Source organism: Ceratotherium simum, chromosome 25 (assembly GCF_057802395.1).
Source record: "Ceratotherium simum simum isolate JZ-2026a chromosome 25, ASM5780239v1, whole genome shotgun sequence".
NCBI classification, from domain to species: domain Eukaryota; kingdom Metazoa; phylum Chordata; class Mammalia; order Perissodactyla; family Rhinocerotidae; genus Ceratotherium; species Ceratotherium simum.
Window position 1 is genome coordinate 9,097,806 of NC_141924.1, and position 24,994 is coordinate 9,122,799.

The 24,994-nt window shown below is 48.4% G+C and overlaps 1 protein-coding gene across 2 annotated transcripts in view; it reads right to left on the reverse strand.

Moving 5' to 3' along the window:
- ACO2 (aconitase 2) overlaps nt 1–24,994 on the reverse strand; it is a 52,822-nt gene that overhangs the window by 6,453 nt on the left and 21,375 nt on the right. For both annotated transcript variants that reach the window (XM_087448850.1, XM_004437908.3), the window contains 9 exons: nt 16,372–16,508; nt 12,138–12,396; nt 8,647–8,739; nt 5,574–5,732; nt 5,192–5,342; nt 3,533–3,637; nt 2,630–2,721; nt 1,416–1,521; nt 30–187 (listed from right to left, as the gene is read on the reverse strand). In XM_087448850.1, coding sequence (XP_087304976.1) covers nt 30–187; nt 1,416–1,521; nt 2,630–2,721; nt 3,533–3,637; nt 5,192–5,342; nt 5,574–5,732; nt 8,647–8,739; nt 12,138–12,396; nt 16,372–16,508 — 1,260 coding nt within the window. The remainder of the gene's footprint in view (nt 1–29; nt 188–1,415; nt 1,522–2,629; nt 2,722–3,532; nt 3,638–5,191; nt 5,343–5,573; nt 5,733–8,646; nt 8,740–12,137; nt 12,397–16,371; nt 16,509–24,994) is intronic.

Here is a 24,994-nt window from a genome sequence, read left to right on the forward strand (position 1 = left end):
GCCAGGGGCAGGGGCACGTGGGCACTCACGTAGCCATCCCGCTCAATGGTGGCGCGGATCTGCTCAGAGCCCGGTGTGATGGTGAACTGGGACTTGCACTTGAGTCCACGGGCCAGCGCCTGCTTGGCCACAGCTGCTGAGCGCCCCATGTCCTCATAGCTGGAGTTGGTGCAGCTGCCAATCAGACCTGGTGCATTATAGGTGTTGGGTCAGGAGGAGACAGTGATCAGAGGTCTCCACCTGACCTCGAACTATCCAGACCAGGTCAAAAGTTCACCAACTGTGCTGGGCCAGGGGCTGTTCTCAACAGAGACAAGTTGGAAGCAACCTAACTGTCCAACAGCAAAGGTCAGGCTACTCACGATCCAGCCATTTAAGGGAAGACAATGTGGCCACTGAACATGACACTGAACATATATGGTAGTAGTATAAGCCATTCTCACAATAATATAATCTGTACGTGTATGCACATCAGAGGGCTCACATTAAAACATTAACAGTGGCCACTGCTGGGTGAGATGCTCATAGGAGAGGTTAATTTTCTTCCTTTATACTTTCTAGAATTTTCTGACTTTTTTATTGGTTTATAATCAGAGTAAAAAGAGTTTTTTAAAAAAAGTCTATCACAGTTATTCAAAAAGTAAAGACTGGGTGACATCACACTATCGCTAGATATCAAGACAGCCTCTCAAATCAATTTATTTTCTAATTATTAAACTACCACAGATTTTTTTATTTACTTCAGCTATGAGGGTGAACACATTATATAGCACTTTATGCCAGGTGCTGTGCAAAGCTCTTTTCATGTTATAACTTGTCACTTCTCCCAACAACAGGTAAGTACGAGATCACTCCTATTCTACAGATGGGGAACCGAGGCACAGGGAGGTGAAGTAACTTGCTCGCGGTCACCCAGCTATGAAGTGGCAGAGTCAGATTCAAACCCAGGCCACCTGCTCCAGGGTCCATGCTCTTCACAGTCACCCTGTACTGTGACAACAGCAGGTGCCAGTGATACCGACATGCCAGTGTGAACGTATATGTAAAGCATGTAAAATGAAATCAGGCAGCATGGCTGGTATGATGAAATGTTTGTAAAACAGAAAAATACACACATCAATATATACGTGTACACAGAAACACAGCATACTTCTCAAAGAGCCCCAGAGCTAGTTTTTGGTTGGAGATTCAGATTAAGGGTGTTTTAAAATTCTTGTTTACCAATGTTCTCTATAATAAGCATATATTTCTTTTATACCAAGAAAAGTAATTTTTTTAAAAAAGCCATAAAGAAAAAACAAACTATTTCAGGAAGTGCCTGGTAAATTTTGGAAGCGCCCAGGCGATTGTCTACAGCCCTGGGCAGACCCACTGGCCCTGAGGCCTGTTAAACCAACAGGGTGGAAGGTGCTCACCCACTCGGATGTCCAGAGGCCATCCTTCCTTCTCTGCCACAGTGCCTACTTCTGCGACGGGGTGAGCCAGGTCGGGGGTGAAGGGCCCATTGATGTGCGGCTTCAGCTGAAGAAAAAAGACACGAGGAGCAGAAAGAGAGCTGAGAGAACAAATCTTGGAGTGTGAACAGCCTCTGTTCTTCAGAGGCTGCCTGGCTCCTCCTCACCAAGACCTTACAGACAGCCTGGGAGGCCAGTCACTGTTCTTATGGCTCAAACCTCACCCAGGAAACACTCGAGCACTGGGCACTGTACATGCACCAGCTCCTTGGGATCCCTCTAACCCTGAAAGGCTGGTATCTGCTCCAGTCTGCAGATGAAGGAGGTGACGTGCTTTGCTCAAGGTCACAAAGCTAGGAGATGGCAGAGGCATGGAATGAATCAAGGCTGTCAGCTTCATAAGTCCACTTTCTCCCACACTATGGTGCTTTTGGAATCTTATGACACAATGGACTTAAGACCAGATGCTTCACATGTGATAACACTTACCAGTAAATGTAAAGCACTTAGCAAAGTGCCTGGCACACAGTGAGCACTCAATAAACGTTAGCAATTCTTATTAGATGAATTAGCTCATTGAATTCCCACAACTGCCTTAAGTTTACATGATGAAGTGAGGCCCACAGAGGTTGAGTAACTCGCCCAAGGTCACAGGGTTAAGCGGCAGAGTCAAAATGTGAACTCACACAGACTGGCTTCAGGGCCTAAACCCTTGACCACTCTGCCCTACTGCTTCTGTTCCTCCAGCCTGCCTTTCCTCTGATCTTCCAGATGCCTGCTCTGGTCCGCAGGTCTCAGGGTGTCAAACCCTGCTCAGGTCTGGGAATATGGGGCCTTGCCCTCTGAACTCTGACAACAAGGCAAACTCCAGGGAGAAATCTTGGCTTCTGCTAAAGCCGAGGTGGGGGCAAACAAAACCAGTTTCTGAATCACCAGCCACAGCCAACTCCGCTCTCCCCTTGGCTACATATCCCTCCTGCCGCCCCCCTCCCACCCCACTGCAGCCTGATTCAGGCAGCACTTTTCAGGGGCACTGGAGAGCCAAAGGCCCAAGAGCCCTGCTGCCGTGCAGGCAGGGATCTGCCCTGGCCCTCCCCAGGGACCACTAGAAGCCCCCAGACAGGGCCTGAATCTCCCACCCTTGGAAACTCCTTGGACTCAATTCCCTTCCTCACCTCGCTGAGGTTAATTTCAATCAGTTGGTCATAATGGCAGCCAGGGTCAGGTACCAAGTGATCCTTGAATTCATCAGCTAGACTGGCAATCTCTGAAATCAATGAGGAAGGGAGATTGAAGCATGTGAAACAGAAATTGGTCATGAAACTTCACCATCCATCCTTCCGTTCATCCATCTGAGCCACAGCGACCCGGCACCTGCCAAACACCGGGCCCTGGGCACTGACGGGGCCAACAAAGGAACAAAATAAACAGCATGGGACACTGTCCCTGCCCTTGAGGAGCTCGCAATCTAGCAAAGGAGCAGTCAGTGAGCTGGAAGTTACAATATGACGTGACAGAGACACACAGGAACATGGGGACACAGAAGAGAAGCAACAACTGAGGTTCAGAGTCAGGGAAGGTTTCCTGCGGATGAGACGCACTGAGTTTTGAAGGGAGACAAGTTACTTGATAATGAAAGGGAGAAAAGGCCCTTCCAGGTAGGACTCCATGTGCTCAGAGCTAGGAAGCAAACTGACAAGCTCTCCCCACGGCCCCCTGGCCTGTGGCTCCACCAATCACCCTCCCTTACCTCCCTTCAGTGCTCCCTCCCGCAGGGCCCATTTCCAACTCCCGGCTTCAAAGAATCCAAGTTAGAAGAACCTCAGGGAAGTTGTGGGGGGAGGCTGGGAAAGTGGTTCTTGTTCCAAATGTTTTTCCTCCTCCCCCTGCGGGGGCAGGAATTATAAACAGAAGCAGGTCCGTGTCATTTCCAGAGCTTCCTGTAGGGGACCCCAGGGACCAGGCCAAGAAGAACTGGTATTCCGCGACCCTTTCAGGGGGCCCCAATCCTAAGGCAGATAGGGAAAGGTATAGCTCACGACTGTTCTGCTCCCCCCACCCTGCCCCTGCCAGCTCACCTGCTCGGCCTGTCTTGTTCAGGTATTTCTTCATTCTGTGGTTGTAAGGAAACACTGAAGTGGTGGCCCCAATTTCTGCACCCATGTTGCAGATTGTCGCCATGCCTGTAGAGAAAGAGCCCAGGGAGGCTGGCTGAGCAGCTGGGCGTGGGTCCCACTACCTGCTAGGTGTGCACACACGTCTTCACACCAGGGAGCTGGCATCACGTCTTCCCTTGCTCACACCGCTATCCCGTGGCCCAGGGTTACAACAAGGGCCAGTGAAGAGAGGCCACGGGGGCCAGAGCTGTGTCCTGGCTCTCAGAGTGGCCACTGGGAAGAGTGAAGAAAACAGAAGATTCAGCCCCTACAAGCAAAATTCTAGTTCTGGCCTGGCTGTCCTGCTTGGCAAACAAGACGGCCACCATGTACTGAGGGCTGACCTGACCAGACTGTCCCGTCGTTACTGTGTCCATTTTGCAGATGAGGGAACTGGCTCAGAGGGTCCAAGGTCGTGCCGTAAAGCAAATGCAGATGCCGGCACTCGGGTCTCGGTCTATCTGCCTGGTGTCAGGCCTGCCCTCCCCCTGAGCCACACCGTGGTGCTATGTGGAAGTGTTTCTGCGTCTCAGAGGTTTTCCAGCAATAAGACTAGAATGATATCCACTGTTTGGACCACAGAGCCTCACACAGCCCTGATGAGGCTTACAGATGTCATGTCTGCTATCAGGACACCAGCCTCATGGGGTTGCTGGGACATGGGTCTAGGCTTATCAACTTCCTAACTGAGCTGTCCAATGGTACTAAGGGCTACCTGTAAGAATGAGCCCCCCATCACCGGAGGGGTACAAGTATCAGCAGAACAGCAGCTATGTTGGCCTGCTGTGGAGCTGAGGCAGGCACCTGGGGAAGTCTGGACTGGTTCATCTCTGAAGCTTGTTCCAAGTCTCCCTGGATTTCTTTTTTTTTTTCCTACCCAAAGTTCCAGTGCATGGTTGTATATCCTAGTCCTAAGTCTTCTAGTTCTTCTATGTGAGCCGCCACCACAGCATGGCAAATGACAGACAGGTGGCGTGGTTCTGCGACCGGGAAACAAATTCGGGCTGCTGAAGCAGTGAGAGCTCTGAACCTGGCCATCAAGGCTGCTCTGTCCCTGGATTTCTGAGGGCCCAGGCACTGATGCCAGATCACCAGGAGTGATGAGTAGGAAGGGAGTGGCTCCCACCTGGCCTTGGAGGCTAAGAGGAAATAATCTCTAATCCATGGAAGTGAGTGAGGCTCCAACTCCAGCCAAGGGAAGACGTGGGGATGGGGCTGCTTTGTGAATGATTCTGATTCCCCATTCCCATACCACCTCCATCCTCTCTGAGATTCTTCTTCTGGATCACCCAAGGTGGCCCAGTGCCATGGCAAGGGCCCAGCAACGGAAGTTGGCTTGGCCCTTAACTGTATGGCCACAGGGAAGTTACCTGCCCTCCGTGAGGGGCCTCAATCTCCTCCTCTGTTTAATGAGGGACCTGGACTAGACAATCTCTCCTCTACCTCTAAATGTCCACCCTAAGTCCAAAATGACTGGACAGATTCTTAGGGGAAGGCCATTCACAGCTTCTACAGCTCAACTACAGGCCCCTTTAGGCCCAGCGCAGGCCAAGAGCCACGTCATGTGGCCGCCTTCCTCACCAGTGCAGGAGATGGAATCTACGCCAGGCCCGTGGTACTCCACAATAGCACCTGTGCCACCTTTCACCGTGAGGATACCCGCCACCTTTAGGATCACATCTTTGGGAGAGGTCCAACCGGAGAGTGAGCCCATCAGCTTCACACCAATCACCTAAACATGTGGGGCAAGAGAGCAATTACAGGCCCTGTGTGCCGTGTGCCATGTTCCAACCAGGAATCCACCTGCTGGAATTCCCGTTTCTGCTTATCTATCCCCACCTCCCTCTGAAAGAGATTTGAGCCTGACCTTTTCCCTCATCCCCTTGGGTTCCACATCTCCCATTCATCCCCACCAACCCCCCCTCTGTAGCCACCTCGAAATAAGCCCCTTCTTACGCCTCACCTTGGGGCACTTCAGCTCCCAGGGGATCCCAGCCATGACATCCACTGCATCAGCACCCCCTACTCCAATGCAGATGCCCCCCAGGCCACCGCCATTGGGGGTGTGGGAATCAGTGCCAATCAGAAGAACCCCAGGGTACGCATAGTTTTCCAGAATGATCTGAAAAAGAATCCAAGACCTTAAGCTTAAAAGCCCACTACAGAGAATGGAGGTAAGGCTCAAAGGGGGTCTGCAAAACTCTCCCCTGCTGACACTGGGCCACTGGGCCATTCCTAGGCACTCCTCCAGGATGGGGCCACTCCAGCGCGGCCCGGAAGAGCCAGAGACTTGGGAGTCGGTGGCCTGGGCTCGTGAACAGCTCTGACAGTTCCTGACTGTATGACGTGGGCTTGTAAGTGCCTCCCCAGTTTCCTCATTTGTTAGCACAGTAATAAGAACGCCCACATCATCTTGACCCCAGGATAGTGGGAAGAACCAGATGAATTGGGATACAAGAATGTGTCCTGTGAAGGCCTGGGGACAAGCATGACCACTGAAAGGTGCTCCTGACAACACTCTGCCTTGAGTACTGGACGTGTGGAACATGCCTATCTGGCTTCCCATCAGGGCAGAAAATTCTTTCACAACCTGGCTCCAGCCCCCACAGGAAGCACTGGGGACCCAATGGGAGCACAGGCCACGAGCTTTTCCACTGCTGAACTGAAAAGAAGTATAGACGGTGTCTCCCCAACCCCAGCAGCCTGGAGGTGGCTCTGGGAATTGAAGTGACTTGCTCAAGGAAGATGATATCCACATCATCACCTTTCTTATTTCATAGTGTTCCCTTCAGAGGCACCCGAAGGCGCTGGCAGTGAGCATTTCCTCCAAAACATTTGAAATCCCTAACAAAAAACAACTGTGGCAGAGAACACTGTTTAACTGTTTCATTTCTCCGGGCCTCCTGCCTCAGCCATATACAAAGATTTAAAACCAGTTAATTTCTAAAGCTCCTCAAGGTTGTAGAAGTCTGATTCATGAAAACCAGACACATAGAATTCAGTGTGGTCACACGGTGTAGACCCTAAGTATGGTCCACGAGAATTCAGTGTGGTCACACGGTGTAGACCCTGAGTGTGGTCCACGTCCAGAAGGGAGAGGTTAGTGCAGACCCAAGGACTGCAGAAAGTGTCACAATGAAGCTGCTTGTGACAGTGACCTCAGCAGTCGGCTGCATACAGCTGAGCAGAAAGGGGTGAGGGGGGAGAAGTGTATTTTAGGCTGGACCAACATCTAGAACATAAAACTGGAAATTCAGCCATCTATCCACACAACACACACGTACACTGAGGACCTATTCTGTACTGACCTGGCCCCGGGCCCACAACTGGAGAGGAATAAAGAAGCCCCAGTCACTGTCCCCACAGAGCACACGGTGTGGTGGGGAAAGCACCAGGCACACACTGGGGTCATAATGTGGAGGGGCCCACAGGATCACATGAGTGTGCCCCAGTGTGGGGCACAGGGAGGGCCGGCGGCTTCACAGACGTCCCAAGAAAGCGGACACGTGGAGGAGGGAGGATCTGCTGGGCATTCGAGGCGGAGGGAAAGCGGTTAAGGCTTGATTTGGACGTGGTGGACTGAAGCTGCTGACAGCCTGACATTGGGGGAGAAAGACTGCACAGGGACCACATGATTCCCGTGCATTTTATTTTTAAAGGAACAAATACATCAGGCTGTAAGCTTAGCTGGTGGCCAATGGCAGGTATGAGCTGCCATCACTCACAGCCCCAAACTTTGGCCCAGGAGCTGCCAAAAAGGCCTGGGCATTTGTACTGAGGTGGAATGGGGGGCACTTGGATTGAGGTGTCCTTCACAACAAAAGGCCAAGGCTGGGTCCCCCGACTCCCTAGCCCTGTGGCTGAGAGAGGCTTTCCGGCCCCTGTACACTCATGTGCCCTGCCATTCCCAGGCAGCCCCTTCCTGGTGAGGGCGCTGGTTTGAAAGGGCAGAGCATTGATCCGTGGGCTCTGGTTTCAGAGTGGGGCAGTGCTGGGAGCCCAGGCATGCCAGATTACAGCCTGACTTAGCTCATCTTGAAGGAGGCCTCGGATGGAGGTGGGGAGAAGGGTCACCTTGGAAAGGTGCAAAGAGGCAGGTTTCAGACACAGGATGGGGGGCAAATGGACACACAAATCAGTGCGCACCCCATAAACAAGGTCAGGGGTCCTCAGCAGTCGCCTGTGATGAGAGCTAAGCACCCATTTCCCCAGAAACATGCACACACACACTTGCACTTAGAGACAAAACTACCCACCAAGAGAAAATCCATGCTGGGGGAGACCCCAGAAGAACTCCTGGCTGACATAGTCACGTGACCCATGGTACCTCCATCCTACAGAATACTATGAAGGCACCAAAAAGACTCCAAGGAACGCTCTGTGCCCTGAGGGGGAAGAAGCCCTGGGTGTGATGGGGGCCGTAAAGCAGCCCAGCAGTGCGGAGCACTGGCTCCAGGGCCAGGCTGCATGGATGCAAATCCTGGCTCCACAATTAGCCAGCTGGGTGTCCCTGGGCAAGCAGATTAACTTTTTTGTGCCTCAGTTTCCTAACCTGTAAGGTGAGGATAATAAAACCCCTACCTCGTAGGGTCGTGGTGAGCATTGAGTTAATATCTGCGGAGTGCTAAGTCTAGTGCCTGGCACACAGGATGTGCTCATCAAATGTTAGCTATCCATGCAACAAGGGGTAATGCTCACGGAAAAAAGCAAAACAAAAAATAATACAGTACTATAATGCTTAAAAGGTGTAGCAAGAGACATGTCAAACTTAAAATGTAGGTTACCAAGGTGGTCAGAAGGGACTACTTTAATTTCTTACATGCAGAGTGAGAATGTATAACTTGACATAATGAAAATTAACTTAAAGATGAAGGAGGAGCAACATAAGGGCTGACCGAGATGTCATCTTATTCCCCCTCCGCCCTCCTGAGCCTCGAGCCCCCTGCTCCCACAGGCCCGGTGGTGTTCTCTGCTTCCCTAAGGGTAGCCTGCTTCCCAACCCCCACCCCTGAAAGGCAGGCCAAGCCCTGCTTTACCTGGTGAATGATTCCAGAGCCAGGCCTCCAGAAGCCCACGCCATACTTGGCACCTGCAGTTGCCAGGAAATTATACACTTCCTGGTTTATGTCCTATTGAGACAAATAAATAACCAGAACATTAATAACACAGTCTGCATCTGGGACAACCCTTGCTCATGGCCTCCTCCTTTCCCCCTACCTCCCCTATGACCTTGAAATGCTGGCACTGTGAAGACAGGCCCTCTCCCGGGGGCCTTCTACAAAGCATTCCCAAAGTGCTTGGACATTGGCCCACAGTCTCAGCTGGCAGGCTCGGGAGAAAGACATGGGAACAGAGACAGGTTCTGTGACACCTGGTCAGAGAGTGGCTCTGGAATAAGTCCCTTTCCTGCCCTGGGTCTCAGTTTCCTTATTTGTAGAAGGAACTGGGCTACGTCATCTCCAAGGGTCCCTCTGGCACTCAAGTCCTTAGCCAAGGCCAACAGTGAGGGACACATCACCACAGGACTGTCTAAATGGGACATGGTCAAAGGGAAGGGGGACTGTCAAAGGGAAGCAGTGGGATGGAGTGGATATCCTGGCCCCACTGTGGCTCAGAGGGGTGTTGCTTCTCCCTCTGAGCCTCGGACACCTCATCTGGCCATGCCAGTGATCTCGGCTGACATGTACTGAATGCCCACTAAGGAAATGGCATCACACTAAACATCCTCACAACCCATCCCATGAGGGAGGGAGGTAATGTCATCAAACCCATTTTACAAATGCAAAAACAGAGGCTCAGAGGTGAAATAACTTGCTGGAGATCCCAGAGTTAAACAGAAGAGCCAGGATTGGAAGCCAGGCCGTCCAACCACAAAGCCTGAGAGCTACATTCTATTATAAAATAAAGCTACCTCTCTTCTAGGGAGGAGCACATGAGACAACATCTCAGAACACTGAGAAAAGTGTCTGGCATGTTGTGGGTGCTCAATATGTTTGGTGGGTCCCAAATGAAGGACTGTCAAATGGACCATGTTCTGAAACACAGTTTTCAACAAAACAAAACAATGGGATGGGCTGCATCCATTCTGCCTATAACTTGAAGGCAGCTTCCTCACAGGGAAGGAAGGCTTCCCAGTACACTGACGTGAGGCCAGGGTTTATCTGGAAGCCATGGCATGTCCCCGGGCAGGTGAGACCCCAGTGACAAAAGGGATGAGACCACAGCAGACTGCACCAAGTCCCAAAGGAGGAACTAGGAAATGAAACTTACTAGCCTCTGGGCACAGGAGGGCCATGCTCCAAAGCAGAGGAGGGACTCTCTGTCAGCTTCCTGGGCCCTCCATAAAATACCCTCAAAACCACGCAACCCTCTTCATCTAAACTCCAGACCAATCATGCATTCTTCTGAGGGCCCATTTGGTTCCCCCAGATGAAATAAAGGCAGACAAAGAACTTGGGTCCCCAAAGCAGTCTCTTTCTGATGAATAATTAATATACCGGCTTTTTCATTTACAAATAGGTCACTTATAAAATTGGTATGGAGGGCAAGAGGCAGGTGATCGTGTGTCTGGGTGCCTGCGCACGTGTGTCTGTGCAAGTGGAGGAGAAGCAGTGGGGTGGCCACAGAGTGGTGCAGCAGTGTCTTGACCTGAACTCGGCCAAGATCCCTCTCTGGCTGTGTGTGTGACCCTCGACAGGTCGCTCTGCCTCCCTGGGCAACAGCCAGAGGGACTCTTTACAAAAACACGTAAATCTGACCATATCCCTCCCCTGCTTAAACCCTTCAATGACTCCTCGGATGGTGCCCACGGCCCTCAAGGCCCTGCCTGTGCCTGCCCCCGCCCACCTCATACCACCCTCTCTTCCACCAGAGAACTCCAGCCCCACGGGCCCCCTTTCAATTCCACAAACGCATCAAGTTTCTTCCTCTTTTGGGGCCTTTACAATACTGTTCTGTCTAGAATGTTCTTCTTCCAGTTAACATCAACTTCTGTGCTTAGGTCTCAGCTTACCTGTCACATTCTTTAAAGAGCCTGTCCCTTTCCCCCTAAAGTCTCAATTAGGCACCTTTCTTATACTCTCAGAGTCCTGTGCTTTCCCTTCATAACACATACACAAACTGGCCATTACCTATTTGTGTTATCGTCTCCCTCCCAGACTCTTAAGATCCATGAAGGCAGAGCCCCTGTCTGTCGTGTTCACACTGCATCCCCAGGATCTAGCACAGTGCCTGGCATACAATTAATGTTCAGTAAACACTTGTTAAATAAATGAGGGAATGAGCTCTGAAATCCTATGCTTCTGTGAATCTTATCTCCAGAAGGTAGATTCTGAATCCATAAAGTAAAGGGAGGCCAGCCCGAGGTGGTGGCCTTGCTGTGGGCCGTCATCTCGAGAGCTGAAGAGGACCCGTTCCTGGCGATGCCCAGTTCCTGGCACAGTGGGAGTCCCCGTGACGTTACCACCGTGGCTGCTGCTAACATGGAAACCACTGGCCAGCAGGCTGGGCTCTCTCAGCTGAGTGGAAAAAGAGCCGCCACGCAACCAGGACACAAACTGGCGGGCCAGGGTGGGAAGAAAGTGCTTGAATGGGAAAGCTGCCCTGAGCATTTCCCATGGGGCTGAGAGGCCCTCTGAGCTGTGCTGACCCTGGGAGCCACAGCACTTTCAATTGCATGCCCCACTCTGTGCCCAGCCAGGCCACAGCCCCACTGGCATTCAGCTCCTGCCAATGGCCCCCCAAGAAGGGCATCTACTTCCACTGCAGGGGGTAGAGAGGGTGGAGGCCCAGAGCTGGGAGAGACCTGCTGCTACCAGGAGTAGGCACCTACAAAGGTACCACAAGCAGAGCCTGGGGGAAGGAGCAGGGATTTGGTTTCATAACGAAGGGTTGGGGAAACTCAAGGAAAAAATTCTTCAGCCTGACACACAGCCGCTTCAACCTCATTCAGCAAAATTAGACACCTTCTTCACAGAAGAAAGTCCCCAAAGGAGGCCAGTCAGTAAGCAAGAGCACTCGAGTGGGTGCAGGGAACGGGTCTGGCCCCAACCATGCGGTTGTGGGACTTGACTGCACGGTGTCTTGGCCGCCTCACATTTACAAAGAGCAACACTATGCGCCTACCTCCCTGACAGGGTCCCTGGGGGTCAGATAAGAGCGGGAGTGACCGCACACGTGATGTTGGCAGAACAGGAAATTTAAACTACCCTCTCCAGAGCAACTGGCAATATGTATCAGAACCTGATATCTGCATCATTTTTCTAATATAACAGAAAAAGGACCAGAAAAAAAAATCCCTTTAGTATAGTAAGATTAAGGAGGATTTTTGTTTTCTTTAGGCTTTCTCAGTATTTTCTAACATCTTCACAATGAGCGAATGGTATTTTTAGAATTAGAAAAGAGGAAAAACAAGTTTAAAAAGAAAAGACTAAACCAAAGAGCCCATTAGAATTTGGAGGCGATGCCCTAATTCAAGGACTTTGCCTGTCATCCCATGTTGCACCTGCTGTCCCCACCTTTAGCTCACCTTGGCCCGGCGCAGGTCTTTCTCACCCCCGAGCTGGGCCTCGATCAGATGGTCACAGTGGATGGTGGACGGCACAGCCACCTTGGGCAGCCCACTGCTGATGAACTGCAGCATGGCCATCTGGGCTGTGGCATCCTGCATGGCCACGCGGTCGGGCCGCAGCCGCAGGTATGTCTTGCCCCGCTCGATCTCCTGGTTGGCTGGGTCATCCAAGTGTCCGTACACAATCTTCTCCGAGAGGGTCAGAGGCCGGTTCAATCTGGGGGGAGAAGGGAAAGGGTGCCTGGTGCTGGCTGCACAATCCCCTGCCCACCCACAGCCAATCCCTCTGTGCACATGGCCACCCTGACGATGGCAGGGAGAGGAGACCCTGCACTCCACGAGGGGGGCGAGAATCGCTCCTGCTCGCTGCGGTACCTCCAGCACATGGCACAACAGCAGGCACTCACTAGGTGCTCCAAAATTACTTGATCAATTAGCGAATGACAACATCACAAGAAGTAGCAGGTTGTTTTTTAAAGGATATTCGCTTTTCCAGCATATTAATTGCTATTATCGGATGAGCACTGATTATACGTATATCTCACCGTTTAATCATCTTGTATCCTTGTCATTTAATAAAACAACCAAGAGGGACAATGGAGGCTCAGCAGAGTGATGCTAGTAGCTCAAGTTCACAGCCAGAGTCTTGCCTTGGATTCTCTACTTCTTTCTGTCCACAGCCATCTCCCTTGGGCCATCAGCCCCACTAAGACACAGAGGATCCACACCAGCATCCCCCTCACCCAGTCTGCCTACCCTCCATCCACAACCCTCACCTCAGTGTTGGAGATCTGTTACCCTATTATGCTAGAGCCTTTCCCATTAGCCCCACTTGCTCTCACCCCATTAAAACAGGCATGGCTGTCAGCTCTCAGGAACAGAAACCCAGTCACCACCTCCAGCCTCTCACTGGTCCCTGTCTTCCTAGGAAGACCCCATGTCCCAGTAGGTCCCACCCCTCCCTTCCTTGTCAGGGCCAAACTGGCAGTCCAAGCTTGGCCTTTAGGGAGGTGCAGCCCCTGCCACGCCTCAACTGCCTCCTCCTTACCAGCCTCCCTCCCGTGTAGACTGAGCTTGGTGTACATCAACCCTCAACCACCCACCCTGAGGCTCCCTGGTGACTCCCTGCTGCAGCCCACTCAACCTGGCTGCCCACACAGCACAACAGCCGCCCCTCTGCAGCCCTGGCTGGACCTCACACTCTGCCTCTCACTGTTCCCAAAGCTTAGGCCAAACTTGAGGCCTCCTGGGAAGGGGCAGAGCTCCATCCACACCCAACAAGCCAAGGAAAAAAAAGTATCAGACTAGGGGTCAGAGGCTCTGGGTTTAGACCTGACCCTATTACTAACCCCACTGTGTAACCAGAGGAGCCACTGTCCTTCTCAGGAAGCTCAACAACCCATCTTCAAAGTCCAGGGCTTGGACTGAATGAGACCATGGCTAGCACTTATATAGCAAATTACTTGTTTTTCAACAGCTTTACTGAGGTACAACTGGCGTGCAATAAACTGCACATGAAGTATAGAATATAAGTTTTGACATATGTATACACCTGTGAAATCACCACCACAATCAAGATAAGGAACACATGCATCACCCCCAAAAGTTTTCTTGTGCCCCTTTGTCATCCCTCCCTCCCGCCCCCATCCCCAAGCAACCACTGATCTGCTCTCTGTCACTGTACATTAGTCTTATCAACACACCGATAAGGAGCCAAGCAGCGTGGCTCCACTGTCCGTGCTCTTCATGCGGCCCTAGGATGTCTCTCAACAACACCTGGACACCCAGAACAGGGCCCAGCCTGTAGTAACTGTTCAATTATTATCATTATTGTTATTGCTATTACCAACATGACTCTCCTAGCAGAGCAGAGCAACTTCCTCTGCTCGTCTGGGTTCCAGCCCCTCACTCGTGAGTTTACCTAAACCCTTGAGAGCACAAGTTCCTTACGGTGCTGGCTCTGCAGGCACCAGCAGAGCAACTGGCATTCTGAAAATCTCCACAGTTCTGCTGTCATGAGAACCCTGAATAAAAATAGCCCTGGCCTGAGGTACAGCCTGCCCCGTTTCGCGGCAGCATCTCCAGAAGCACGGCCCCTCTCTCTGGGCCCCAGGGGAGACAGAAAATAGCACATGGGCTTTAAAACCAAAGACCTTGACAGCAAATGCCTGAAGTTGTAGAAAAAAGCCTGACAAGGACAAAAACTTAAGGACGAGTTCACCACCGCATTTCCTTGAGGATTAACTGAGGATGGCAAAACAGGTCCTCCATGTCTGCTCTGCCTTACTGGATGACAGAGAGCCAGGTCCCAGGAACACAATTGGACCCCTTCTGTCATGGACAGAGGGTAGAGGAAAAGCCCCCTTCTAAAACATTCTGAAAACTATTTTAATCCACTAGTATCTTTTTAGAATAGCCTCACTTCTGTCTTCTTTCTCTGTGTGAGGTTTTCTCAAGCACGGCACCACTGACAGTTTGGGTCAGATGATTCTCGGTCGTGGGGGCTGTCTTCTGCATAGCAGGATGTTTAGCAGTATTATTCCCCTGGGGGACAATATCAACACCCCACCCCCAGTGAGAACCACTGTTCTATGGCAACAATGAAAACAGAACATCCCTTGTCTGTACTAATTTGGAAAATGCTGAAAGTTATTGACCTTTTCTGATTAATGCAGGGTTGGAATACACAGGCAAAGGAAATTTTTTTTTTGGTTAATTTTACTGATAAAATGAACACCAAAAAAATTCCCAGTGCCTTAAAGGGTAGTTTTTTGATTAATTTTTTAAGGCAAAGACTAAATGGTGAGTAATACTCTTTTGTCAAGTTATCTCAAAGCAAACTTCTATTCAACTCTCTTTCCATGCATGATGAAGAGTAAGGTGGAAGTGTTTTGCAGACTAAAGGAAAAGCCATCATTTTTCCACTGAGCTGTGGTCTTAGAGCTCTAAGAACAAAAAATATTGTTTCCTGGGGAAAATGTATTTGTACAAGTGCCCATATTGATAGGGACAGTGGTTCTGAACCCTGACTGCACATTAGAAGCAGCTGGGAAACTGGCCAGTGCATCTCACATTTTGATGTGCATTCCAGTCACCTGGAGATCATGTTAAACTGCTGATTCTGATTCAGTGGATCCGAGGCGGGGCCTGGGGTTCTGCATTTCTAACAAGCTTCCAGGTGATGCCAATGCTGCTGATCCACGGACCACATTTTGAGTTGTAAGGCCTACACCACCGGAATCAGATGAACGTCCTGGACATACATTAATAGGTCCTTACTATAATTAGGTGACGCTATGCTGTTGGAGATAAAGACTAACAGTCCCTACCCTTAAAACTGAAGTAAGGGACCAGAAGAGAGAAAGCAAAGAGGCAACAGAGAGAGTGTGGAATAGTGGCTAGGGCACTGGACGAGGACACAGAGGCAAGTCTCACCACTCCCTCACTGTGTGGTCTTGGGCAAGTTGCTTCTCCACCTGCGCCTGTTCTTCAGCTGTAAATGGGTACATTCATATCTGTTCTCCTACTCCCAGGTCATGGCACCAGGTGGGCAAGCATATAGCTCTGTGTGCAGTCATTAAAGTTCCAGGAGCAGTGTTAGCTGGTATGTACAATCAGCCCCCGCTCCTCATCCTGCCGTAGTATCTTATTCATCCTTCCGGTGCCAGCATCTAGCCCAGGACATGGCACACAGGACAGCAGTGCAAAGATGGCTACCATTTTACCAAATGAGGAAAGGGAGGCCCAGAAACAAGATATGCTCAAGATCCCACTTGAGCTTCCTTCTGGGTCTCAAGCCTGAGCTCTCCTCCAGGCCTATGCACTCAAGGGGATATACAGGTATTTCTCCAGCCATTGGGCCTGGCAGATCCCAGAGGGCTGGCTCAGGGTCAGTAGTCTATCCTGGAAAGGGTGGCTGGGAGGTTCAGGCCACAGCACCAGCGTCTGAGACAGTCCCTATGGCCCATATTTCCAGGATTCTTGATAACAGATTTTTCCTTGGAAGAGAGGGCAGATGGTCCACCACCAATCTGGAATGCCTTTCTTCAGCAGGGACCTTTGTACCCTAAGTGCCTTTATCCTGCCACCACCATCAGCCATCCTTCACTGAGCACCCCTACACAGCCTGAAAGCGGCAGGCAGAGGAAGCAGCACCCTTGAGCAGCCACCACAGCTACCCCTGCAGCCTTACCGTTTGCGAACAATGTTAATGTTCTTCTCTAGCAGGTCATAGCGGATATACTCGTTGGGCTCAAAGTGGCTCATGGCCACCTTGGCCCGTTGGCACAGGACGGAGGCCACATGGTACTGCCGCACACCCAGGGCTTTCTGCAGGAAGAAAGAGAACAGCAACCGTCAATGGAGTACCTGGGGAGGTCCACCCGGGAGGGAGAGCACAGTGTAGTAAAAAAAGTGAGGAATTAAAGCATCAAGAGCTATTCAGTGACTGCAGCCTTCGTCTCCTCATCTGAAGCATAAGGATGATACAGCAGTCACAAGGAACACAGCCTGTGGTAGGATAAGCACAAAGGATTTACAGTCAGAATAGCTGGGATCAAAGTCAAGGTTCTATCAACTTAAGAAAATCCCCCATCATCTGAGCTCCAGAGGGGATGGGCAGTGGGGCTATAATCAGCCGTAGTGGCCACCCAGGCTTCCTGGGAAGGTTGAGGGAGAACACGTGTGGAAGTTCTCAATAAGCTGGAAAGCACTACTTGAATCGTAGCTGCTATTCCACCTGCACTGTAAGTTCTTGAGGCTTGGGATCAAGCCTTATCTGTCTTATTTCTCTCTGGATCTGGGCTACCTGGCAAATGTTAAGAGAGTCAATAAGTAATTGTTGAATAGATGGAAAAATCAATGAGGAAACCCTGTGCAGGAGCTTTGGATGTTCCTTCGTTGCTTCAAAACGTGGTGCCTAACTCCCCTCCTCCTGAATGTGCAGCGGACTGACTGACCGACTTCTGACGGATAGAATGAGGCACAAGTGAGGCTAATGACCTCCGAGGGCAGGCCATAAAAAGGATGGCTTCTTCCTGGCTCTCTCTTTCTTTGATTGCTCTGGACATTCACCATGTTGTTAAGACATTTAAGCAGCCCTGGGAGAGGCCCACGTAGAGATGAATGGAGGCCTCTTGCCAATAACCAGCACCACCTTGCCAGGTGTGTGAGTGCACCATTTTGCTAGCGAGTGCTCCAGCCCCAGTCCAAGCTGTCAGATAACCGCAGTCCTGGCTGATAGCTGGACTGAGGGACCCCGAGCTAGAACCACACAGCCAATCCGCTTCCAAATTCCTAGCCCAGGGAAACTGTAAGACAGAAATATTTATCGTCGTTTTAAGCCTCTAAGTTTGGGAGCAATTTGTTATGCAGTAATAGATGAATGATTGTTACGATAGGGTATTAATTTTAAACTGTGACAACCTTCACAAGGTTGATCAGGGAAGAATAAACGAACCCAAAGAAATGACAGAGGGAAAGGAACAGCTGCTTCTCTTCTAGGTGGTGGTCCCTGTCTAGGGGTCATACCCCTGGGTAAGGGAAGAGCCTAAGGCTCCTTTCTTTACGTCACCTGGACATTTAAATCAAAACTGCCAACCTCAGCATCTGAACCAGTACAAGTGCCACTTGTACTGGCACTTCACAACCGCCACTCCCTGTTTCGGTCACTCAGTAGTGAGACCCCATTAGGAAACAGCACCACCCACCTACCCACCACAGCAGGAGGGATCTCCCCAGTGAAGACTTCAGATCCACTTGCCCTACCGCTCAAAACCCACCAAGGGATCCACACTGTCTGCCTCATGGTAGAGGTGAGGAACCCACCAACGACACATCAAAGGACTTTCAACAGCCTGTGCATAGGAAGAATGTGCCACACGGCAGCTACGACCGCGCTTCTACAGTGGGGGGCCCAGGGCACAGCAGTAGAGCGAGGAGACCTGGGCTTAAGTCTGGCATGCCATTTACCAACTGAGTCAGCTTAGACAACTCACCTCTCTGAGAACTCACTTCCTCACAGAACTGTTGTGAGGACTAGGAACGATTACATAAAGTACTTGGCAGAGTTTCTATCATTACCCCTGTGCATTTATAAGCATACACTCAGCCCCTCTGTGTTTTTCACACAAATGAGAAACTATACAAGCTGTTCTGCAACTTGCTTTTTTCCATTTGTCAACATATCTTAGGTATCTTCCAATATCTATACACGGATCTCTCTCTTTCTTTTTGTAAATTCACTGCCCCAAGTTTCAGTTTCCACAGACAAAAAAATGAATGTAACAATACCTAATGTCTGGACCAGTAGGCAAAACAAGTAATTGTAATCATAATTATAGCACAGAGAAAAGGTAAAGTTAATCTATGGACACATATTAATACCTAAAAACAGGCTTAAAAAACAATGCTGATTGGGAAAAAAAGGACAAAATAATATGCCCATATAGAATATAACATGGGCAAAAAAAGACTATTGATTAACGCCTAGTATGAGTTGAGCACTGTGCTAAGCTCTCTGCGTGCATTACATCATCTAATCTTCACAGCCACCCAGTGAAGTGGCTCCTATGCTTAGCCTATTTTCCAAGAGAGGAAACTGAGGCTTGCAGGGAGTGACGAAGGCCACAGAGTAGCAAGTAGGACCCGAATCCAGCCTGACTGACCCTCTTACCTGCTGTTGCCCCAGGCAAGTATGTAACTCCCTAAGCCTTCCCCCCAAAATGGAGGTAAACTCCACAGTGTTAATAACAAATGAAATCATCTACATGCTCAATCCTTAACCACAGTGCTGCTCTGCTTTCCAATCATGTGAAAACATCTGTGCATAACAGCCAGCACTGTCCGAGAGGACTTCCTGCCGTGATGGACACGTTCTAGATCTACACTGTCCAATACAGGAGCCACTAGCCACACGTGGCTACTGAGCACTTGAAGTGTGGTGAGTGCGACTGAGGAGGAGAATTTTTAATGTTATTCAATTTTAATTAATTTAAAATTAAGTGCCATATGGTACAGCTCAGGTTTATACACTAATAAGGATGGAAAGGGAGTGCTTAGACTGACTTCAAAGGCAAGGACACCATGTATCATTCATTCACACACCTCATATATCTCACGTGTAAAATGGAGACTAGGCTATAGGTGCCCTCCCCACCCCCACTTAGAGTGAAAACAGCCATTACTTATTAAGCACCTGCTCTGTGCCAAGCACTTTCTGTGCCCAATTTTAAATTCCCATAACAAGGGTGCCAGGTAATTGTTTTCTGGTCTTATGGATGTGGAAACTGAAGATGAGGAAGGTTAAGTCAGAAGTCGTATACCTGGTGAGCAGTGAATGGAGGATGCAAGCGCAGGTCTGTCTTTTTCTGAGATGGGCCAACTCCCCTGGATTCTGCTCCTCTCTTCCCTCACATAGGCCACCCTCTCCCACCGAAGGCAGCACAGCGTGATGGTTCAGACTAAAGAACTGTAGTCAGACTGCCTAACCCAGCAACACCACTAACCTGCTGTGACCCTGGACGAGTTATTCAGCCTCCCCAAGCCTTAGTTTCCCCACAGAGAAAACAGAGATAAACTTCACAGTGTTAATATCAAATGACATAATCTACTTAAGTGCCTGGCACAGAACCTGTTCATATAATATGTGCTCAATACATGTTGTATTGTAATATTTCCCTTCACAGAGGAGACAGATGCAAAATTTGATGCGGTGAAGCTGTGTTCCCTCTCTGGATACTGGCAGAAGGAGCAGGCCTCTTCTCATTTTGCTTACTGCAAACACAGCTTTAAAGGCTCTTTTGGTTGATCAGCATTTTTCAGAAGCCGCAGCTTATCTGGGCCTTTGGCATTCCTGACTCCCTTCTGATGAATTCCAGCTGCTGTAGTATTTCTCCTTGGTTCCTTGCCCTCCTTCCAACTTTGGTCAAGTCATTCTAAAAATCTAAGCTAATATCTTCAGGGGCATCTCTTTCGTCTCTCCTTCAGATTATCTGCAATTTGTTAGAATTTGCCTTGGAAAGCCTTTCATCCCTCTGAAACCCCTTCTGCTTATGGGGTCCTCCTCTGCAATGGGATCTCATCTATTCAGTTTCTGAATAACTCAGAATGTGCCTTCCTCAAAGGCACCAAACATATTGAACTTACTTGGCCAGTAAACATTCCATAGGGATCTGCCACAGGGCCTTTGTACATGCTGTTTCTTCTGCTTAGAATGTTCTCTGCACATCCTCATTCTAAATCTGCCCTTTGTCAAAGTAACTCTCATTGATCTTTCAAGTTCTAAATTAATTTCACTTTCTTAGGGAATCCTTCCTGAACTCCCAGCCCAATCAGAGCCTCCTATTATATATGCGCATTTACTACTTTTTTTTGTTGTTGGTGGTGAGGAGGATTGTCCCTGAGCTAACAACCGTGCCAATCTTCCTCTATTTTGTATGTGAGACGCCATCACAGCACGGCTTGATGAGTGGTATGTAGGTCCACGTCTAGGATCCAAACTCGTGAACCCCAGGTTGCTGAAGTGGAGCACATGAACTTAACCACTATGCCACTAGGCCGGCCCTCATTTACTACTTCTTGACATTCACTCATGAGATATCTGTCTCCACTAGTTCATAAGCTCCACTAGGGGAGAGATTGCGTCTGTTTATTCATAACTAAATCTCCCATGCCTGAACACCAGGTCTGATACACCTGAGGTGCTACATAAATATCAGTTAAACCAAGGAATGTTGTTTCTACTTGACCAAGCAGCTCCTCTTTATTGAGTAGGGTTAAATACAGAGCAGGTTAGGTTAACCTTGTGAGTGCAAACAGTTGACAAGACAAATCAATAATTTACCAGTCTCTGATACTTTTGGTTAGAGTGTAAACAGGTTCAACATTTTTGAAAGACAATTAGGCAATGCCTATTAAAATGTAAAATGTCTGTACTTTTTGATCAGGTTTCTCTCTTCCAGGAAGGTATCTCATAAAAATACTCAAAGAAACGAGCATTGAGACAGGCAAGGACGTTCTCTGCAGCACTGTTTTTAAGAGAACAACCCAACTGTCCAAAAATAGGGCACCAATTGAATAAATTCTGGTTCATCCACCAAGAAATGACATTCTACAGCTGTTTAAAAAGAATAAGATAGTGGTGGTGGTCCCCCAACATTGTCAATGTAATTAATGCCACTGAATTGAACACTGAAAAATGGTTAAAATGTCAAATTTTATGTTATATATATTTTACCATAATTTTTTAAAAAAGAGAATAAGATAGTTCTACCTTTACTGGCAAGGAAAAACTTCCATGACACATTCAGTAAAAATAATAAGTAGCAAAATAATACTATAGTATGAGCCCATTTCTGTATAATAGTAGTAGTAATAAATGTAAATGTGTTTAGAAAAAAATTGAAATGATATGCCTAAACTGTTCACAGCAATTATCTCTAGGATTAGAATTACAGGCACTTTTACTTTCTAGGCTAAGTATTTCTGTAACTTTTAAATGTTGCATGATATAGATGAGTTCCTTTTGTAAGCAGGAAAAAGAATGAACAAGGCAAATAGATGCAGAAAAGCATGTGACTGTGGTGTACTGTAGCACAATTGTTTACTGGCAATTTGACAATAATTAACAGTGTTCTGGTTTTTTAAAATGTGCAAACCCTTCGTTTCAGCAAGTTAACTTACAGGAATTTATCATTAATAGGAAAAGGAAATAAATGTACTTTATACTACTTTATACTAGAGGGATCTGGTTACCACCACCTTAACCCAGAGACCAAACTCAGCATCCCCAACAGCAAAACTCTCTGACATTCATGCCTCCTGATGGGAGAGATTCACCTATGAAGAATTCATGTCAAAACATGTTTAACCGGGGCCGGCCCCGTGGCTTAGCGGTTAAGTGCGCGCACTCCACTGCTGGCGGCCCGGGTTCAGATCCCGGGCGGTCACCGACGCACTGCTTTCCGGCCATGCTGAGGCCGCGTCCCACATACAGCAACTAGAAGGATGTGCAACTACGACATACAACTATCTACTGGGGCTCTGGGGAAAAAGAAGTAAATAAATAAAATTATTAATTAAAAAAAAAAAAAGGGCCGGCCCCGTGGCTTAGCGGTTAAGTGCGCGTGCTCCACTGCTGGCGGCCTGGGTTCGGATCCCGGGCACGCACTGACGCACCGCTTCTCCGGCCATGCTGAGGCCCCGTCCCACATACCGCAACTCGAAGGATGTGCAACTATGACATACAACTATCTACTGGGGCTTTGGGGAAAAAAAAAAAAAATGTTTAACCTGAGTCTAAGCAAGCTTTGGGACCTTACCTCCAGTTTAAGGGAAATGCAGGGAATAAAAGAACAATCAATCAAATCTAGAATGGACATCCCATAAGAAAACTGGCCTGGTCTCTCCAAAAAGTCAATGTCATGGGGAAGAAAGGTGTTGGGGCGGGGGTGTAGGGGGAAGGGCTGTTCTAGATTAAGAGAGACTAAAAAAGTTAAACCAATGCAATGTGTAAATTTTTATTAGATCCTGATTTGGAAAAAGACAGCTACCAAAGACATTTTTGGGAGAACAGATAATGATATTGTAGTTATATAGCCAACTGACTTTTGTGTGTGCGTGAGGAAGATTAGCCGTGAGCTAACATCCGATGCCAGTCCTCCTCTTTTTGCTGAGGAAGACTGGCCCTGGACTAACATCCGTGCTCATCTTCCTCTACTTTATATAGGATGCCGCCACAGCATGGCTTGACAAGCGGTGCGTCGGTGCGTGCCCAGGATCCGAACCCCCGAGCCCTGGGTCGCCGCAGCAGAGCGCGTGCACTTAACTGCTGCACCACCGGGCCAGCCCCCAACTGACTTATTCTTAAGAGATGTTGAAGTTTTTAGGAATGAAGTGTCACAATGCCTTCAATTGCTTTTGAAATGATCCAGAAAAAAATAATGAAAAATATATATATGAAGCAATAAGACAAAATGCTAATAACTGTTCAATCTAGATGGTAGGCATATGGGTCTTCTTTGTACTATCTTCAATTTTTCCTTATGTGTAAAAATTCTGTAAATGCGTAATTTAACCATTAATTATGGTTAAATCCATATGCTAGAATTATGGTTTAAATTTCCTTCTTGACTATGTTTTCCAAATTTTCTACAAATGACTAGTTATAATGCTTATTATAACTAGACAGAATATAACCAACATTAACTTTTTATTAAAAATTAAATGCTCACGGGCTGGCCAGGTCGTGTAGTGGTTAAGTTCACACGCTCCACTTCGGTGGCCCGGGGTTTGCGGGTTTGGATCCCAGGTGCAGACCTACAAACCGCGCATCAGGCCATGCTGTAGGAGCATCACATATACAAAATGGAGGACGACTGGCACAGATGTTACCTCAGGGCCAATCTTCCTCACCAAAAAAGAAAAAAAATTAAATGCTCAGAACCAAAGATATTCTTGCAGACTGCCTGCTGCAGATTAAAAGCAAACTGATTCAATCTTTTCATAAAGCAGCCTATCAATATGAAGCCTACAGCAACATCCATACCCTTTGACCCACTAATTCCATATCTGAGAATGTATCCTTAAGAAATAATTCTAAATATGAAAATGATACAATATATGCACTACTATTTATAATTGCTAAAATTGAAAGCAACTTAACATGTTGACATATAGATGTATAATTTCCGCCTCAGTAGGAATCATCATTTTAAGTAATAAGTAGCAACACAGAAAATTGTCTGTTATAATAATGTATGAAAAAGTAGGATACAAGTCACATACACACTGATTACAATGCTATAAAACTAATGTTCACAGGGGAAAATAGACTGAAAGGAAATGCACTAACATTATACAAAAATGTTTGAGTTAAGATGGGAAAATCATTTTCTCCTATAATTCCCCAAATTTGTATTAAGGTAATATTATGTGGTTGAAAAGAGATTGACAGCAAGCTGTATTCAGTTGGTGTAGAGAGAGCCAATGTCCCCTAGTGTCTCTATACTTTTGGCCTTGAACCCCAATTTTGCAATCCAACATTCGGGTGAGAGTACCACACTCAGAGAGCCAAAGAGCCAGAATGTGACTGCCCCATGGGTCATTTCCCTGTGTGCGGTTTGGTGGACAGCAAAAGCCCCCACGTGACCGAAGGTGGTGGGGGCCAAGAGAGAACATTCAGGGCTTAGGAGTCCAGAGATCTGGCCTCCTCGCTCAGCCACTATGTACCCTTGTAAAGTAATCTAGCCACTGTGTGCCTCCTTTTCCATTTCTAAAAAATGGGAGAAGGGCATCATTCCAGCTGCATCAAAATCACCTGGGAGGTTTCATAAACACTCAGCTCTCGGCCCTACCACTCCCAGACCTCTCCCATCAGTCACCAGAGGAGGAGCCTAAGCATCGGTAAGAATGACCAGGTTACTCTGATGCAGCCATGTCTGGGAACCACTGGACTAGATGTTCTCCAAAGTTCTTTCCAGCTCAGTCATTCTATAAATATTCCTCCCCAGGAAGCAGGCTCTCAGATAAACTCATTTATTCCTCAAAGGCCCAGAGGAAAGTGTAGCAATGTCAGAATAGATTTATCTGTACCAAGGAAGAAAGCTCCCAGAGCTCAGGCCTTTGTGGACTAGCCACAGCCTTGGCCTTCATTTACACACAGGTGAGGATGCAACAATATGCATATATGTATACATAAAACGCAACCCAGTACGGTGTCACGGAAAGGCACTGGATTCAGAATGCTACCTGCTTATTATTGGCCCCCTATTATATGGTCAAACTGCTTACTCTTTCTATTTTAAAATACTTACAAA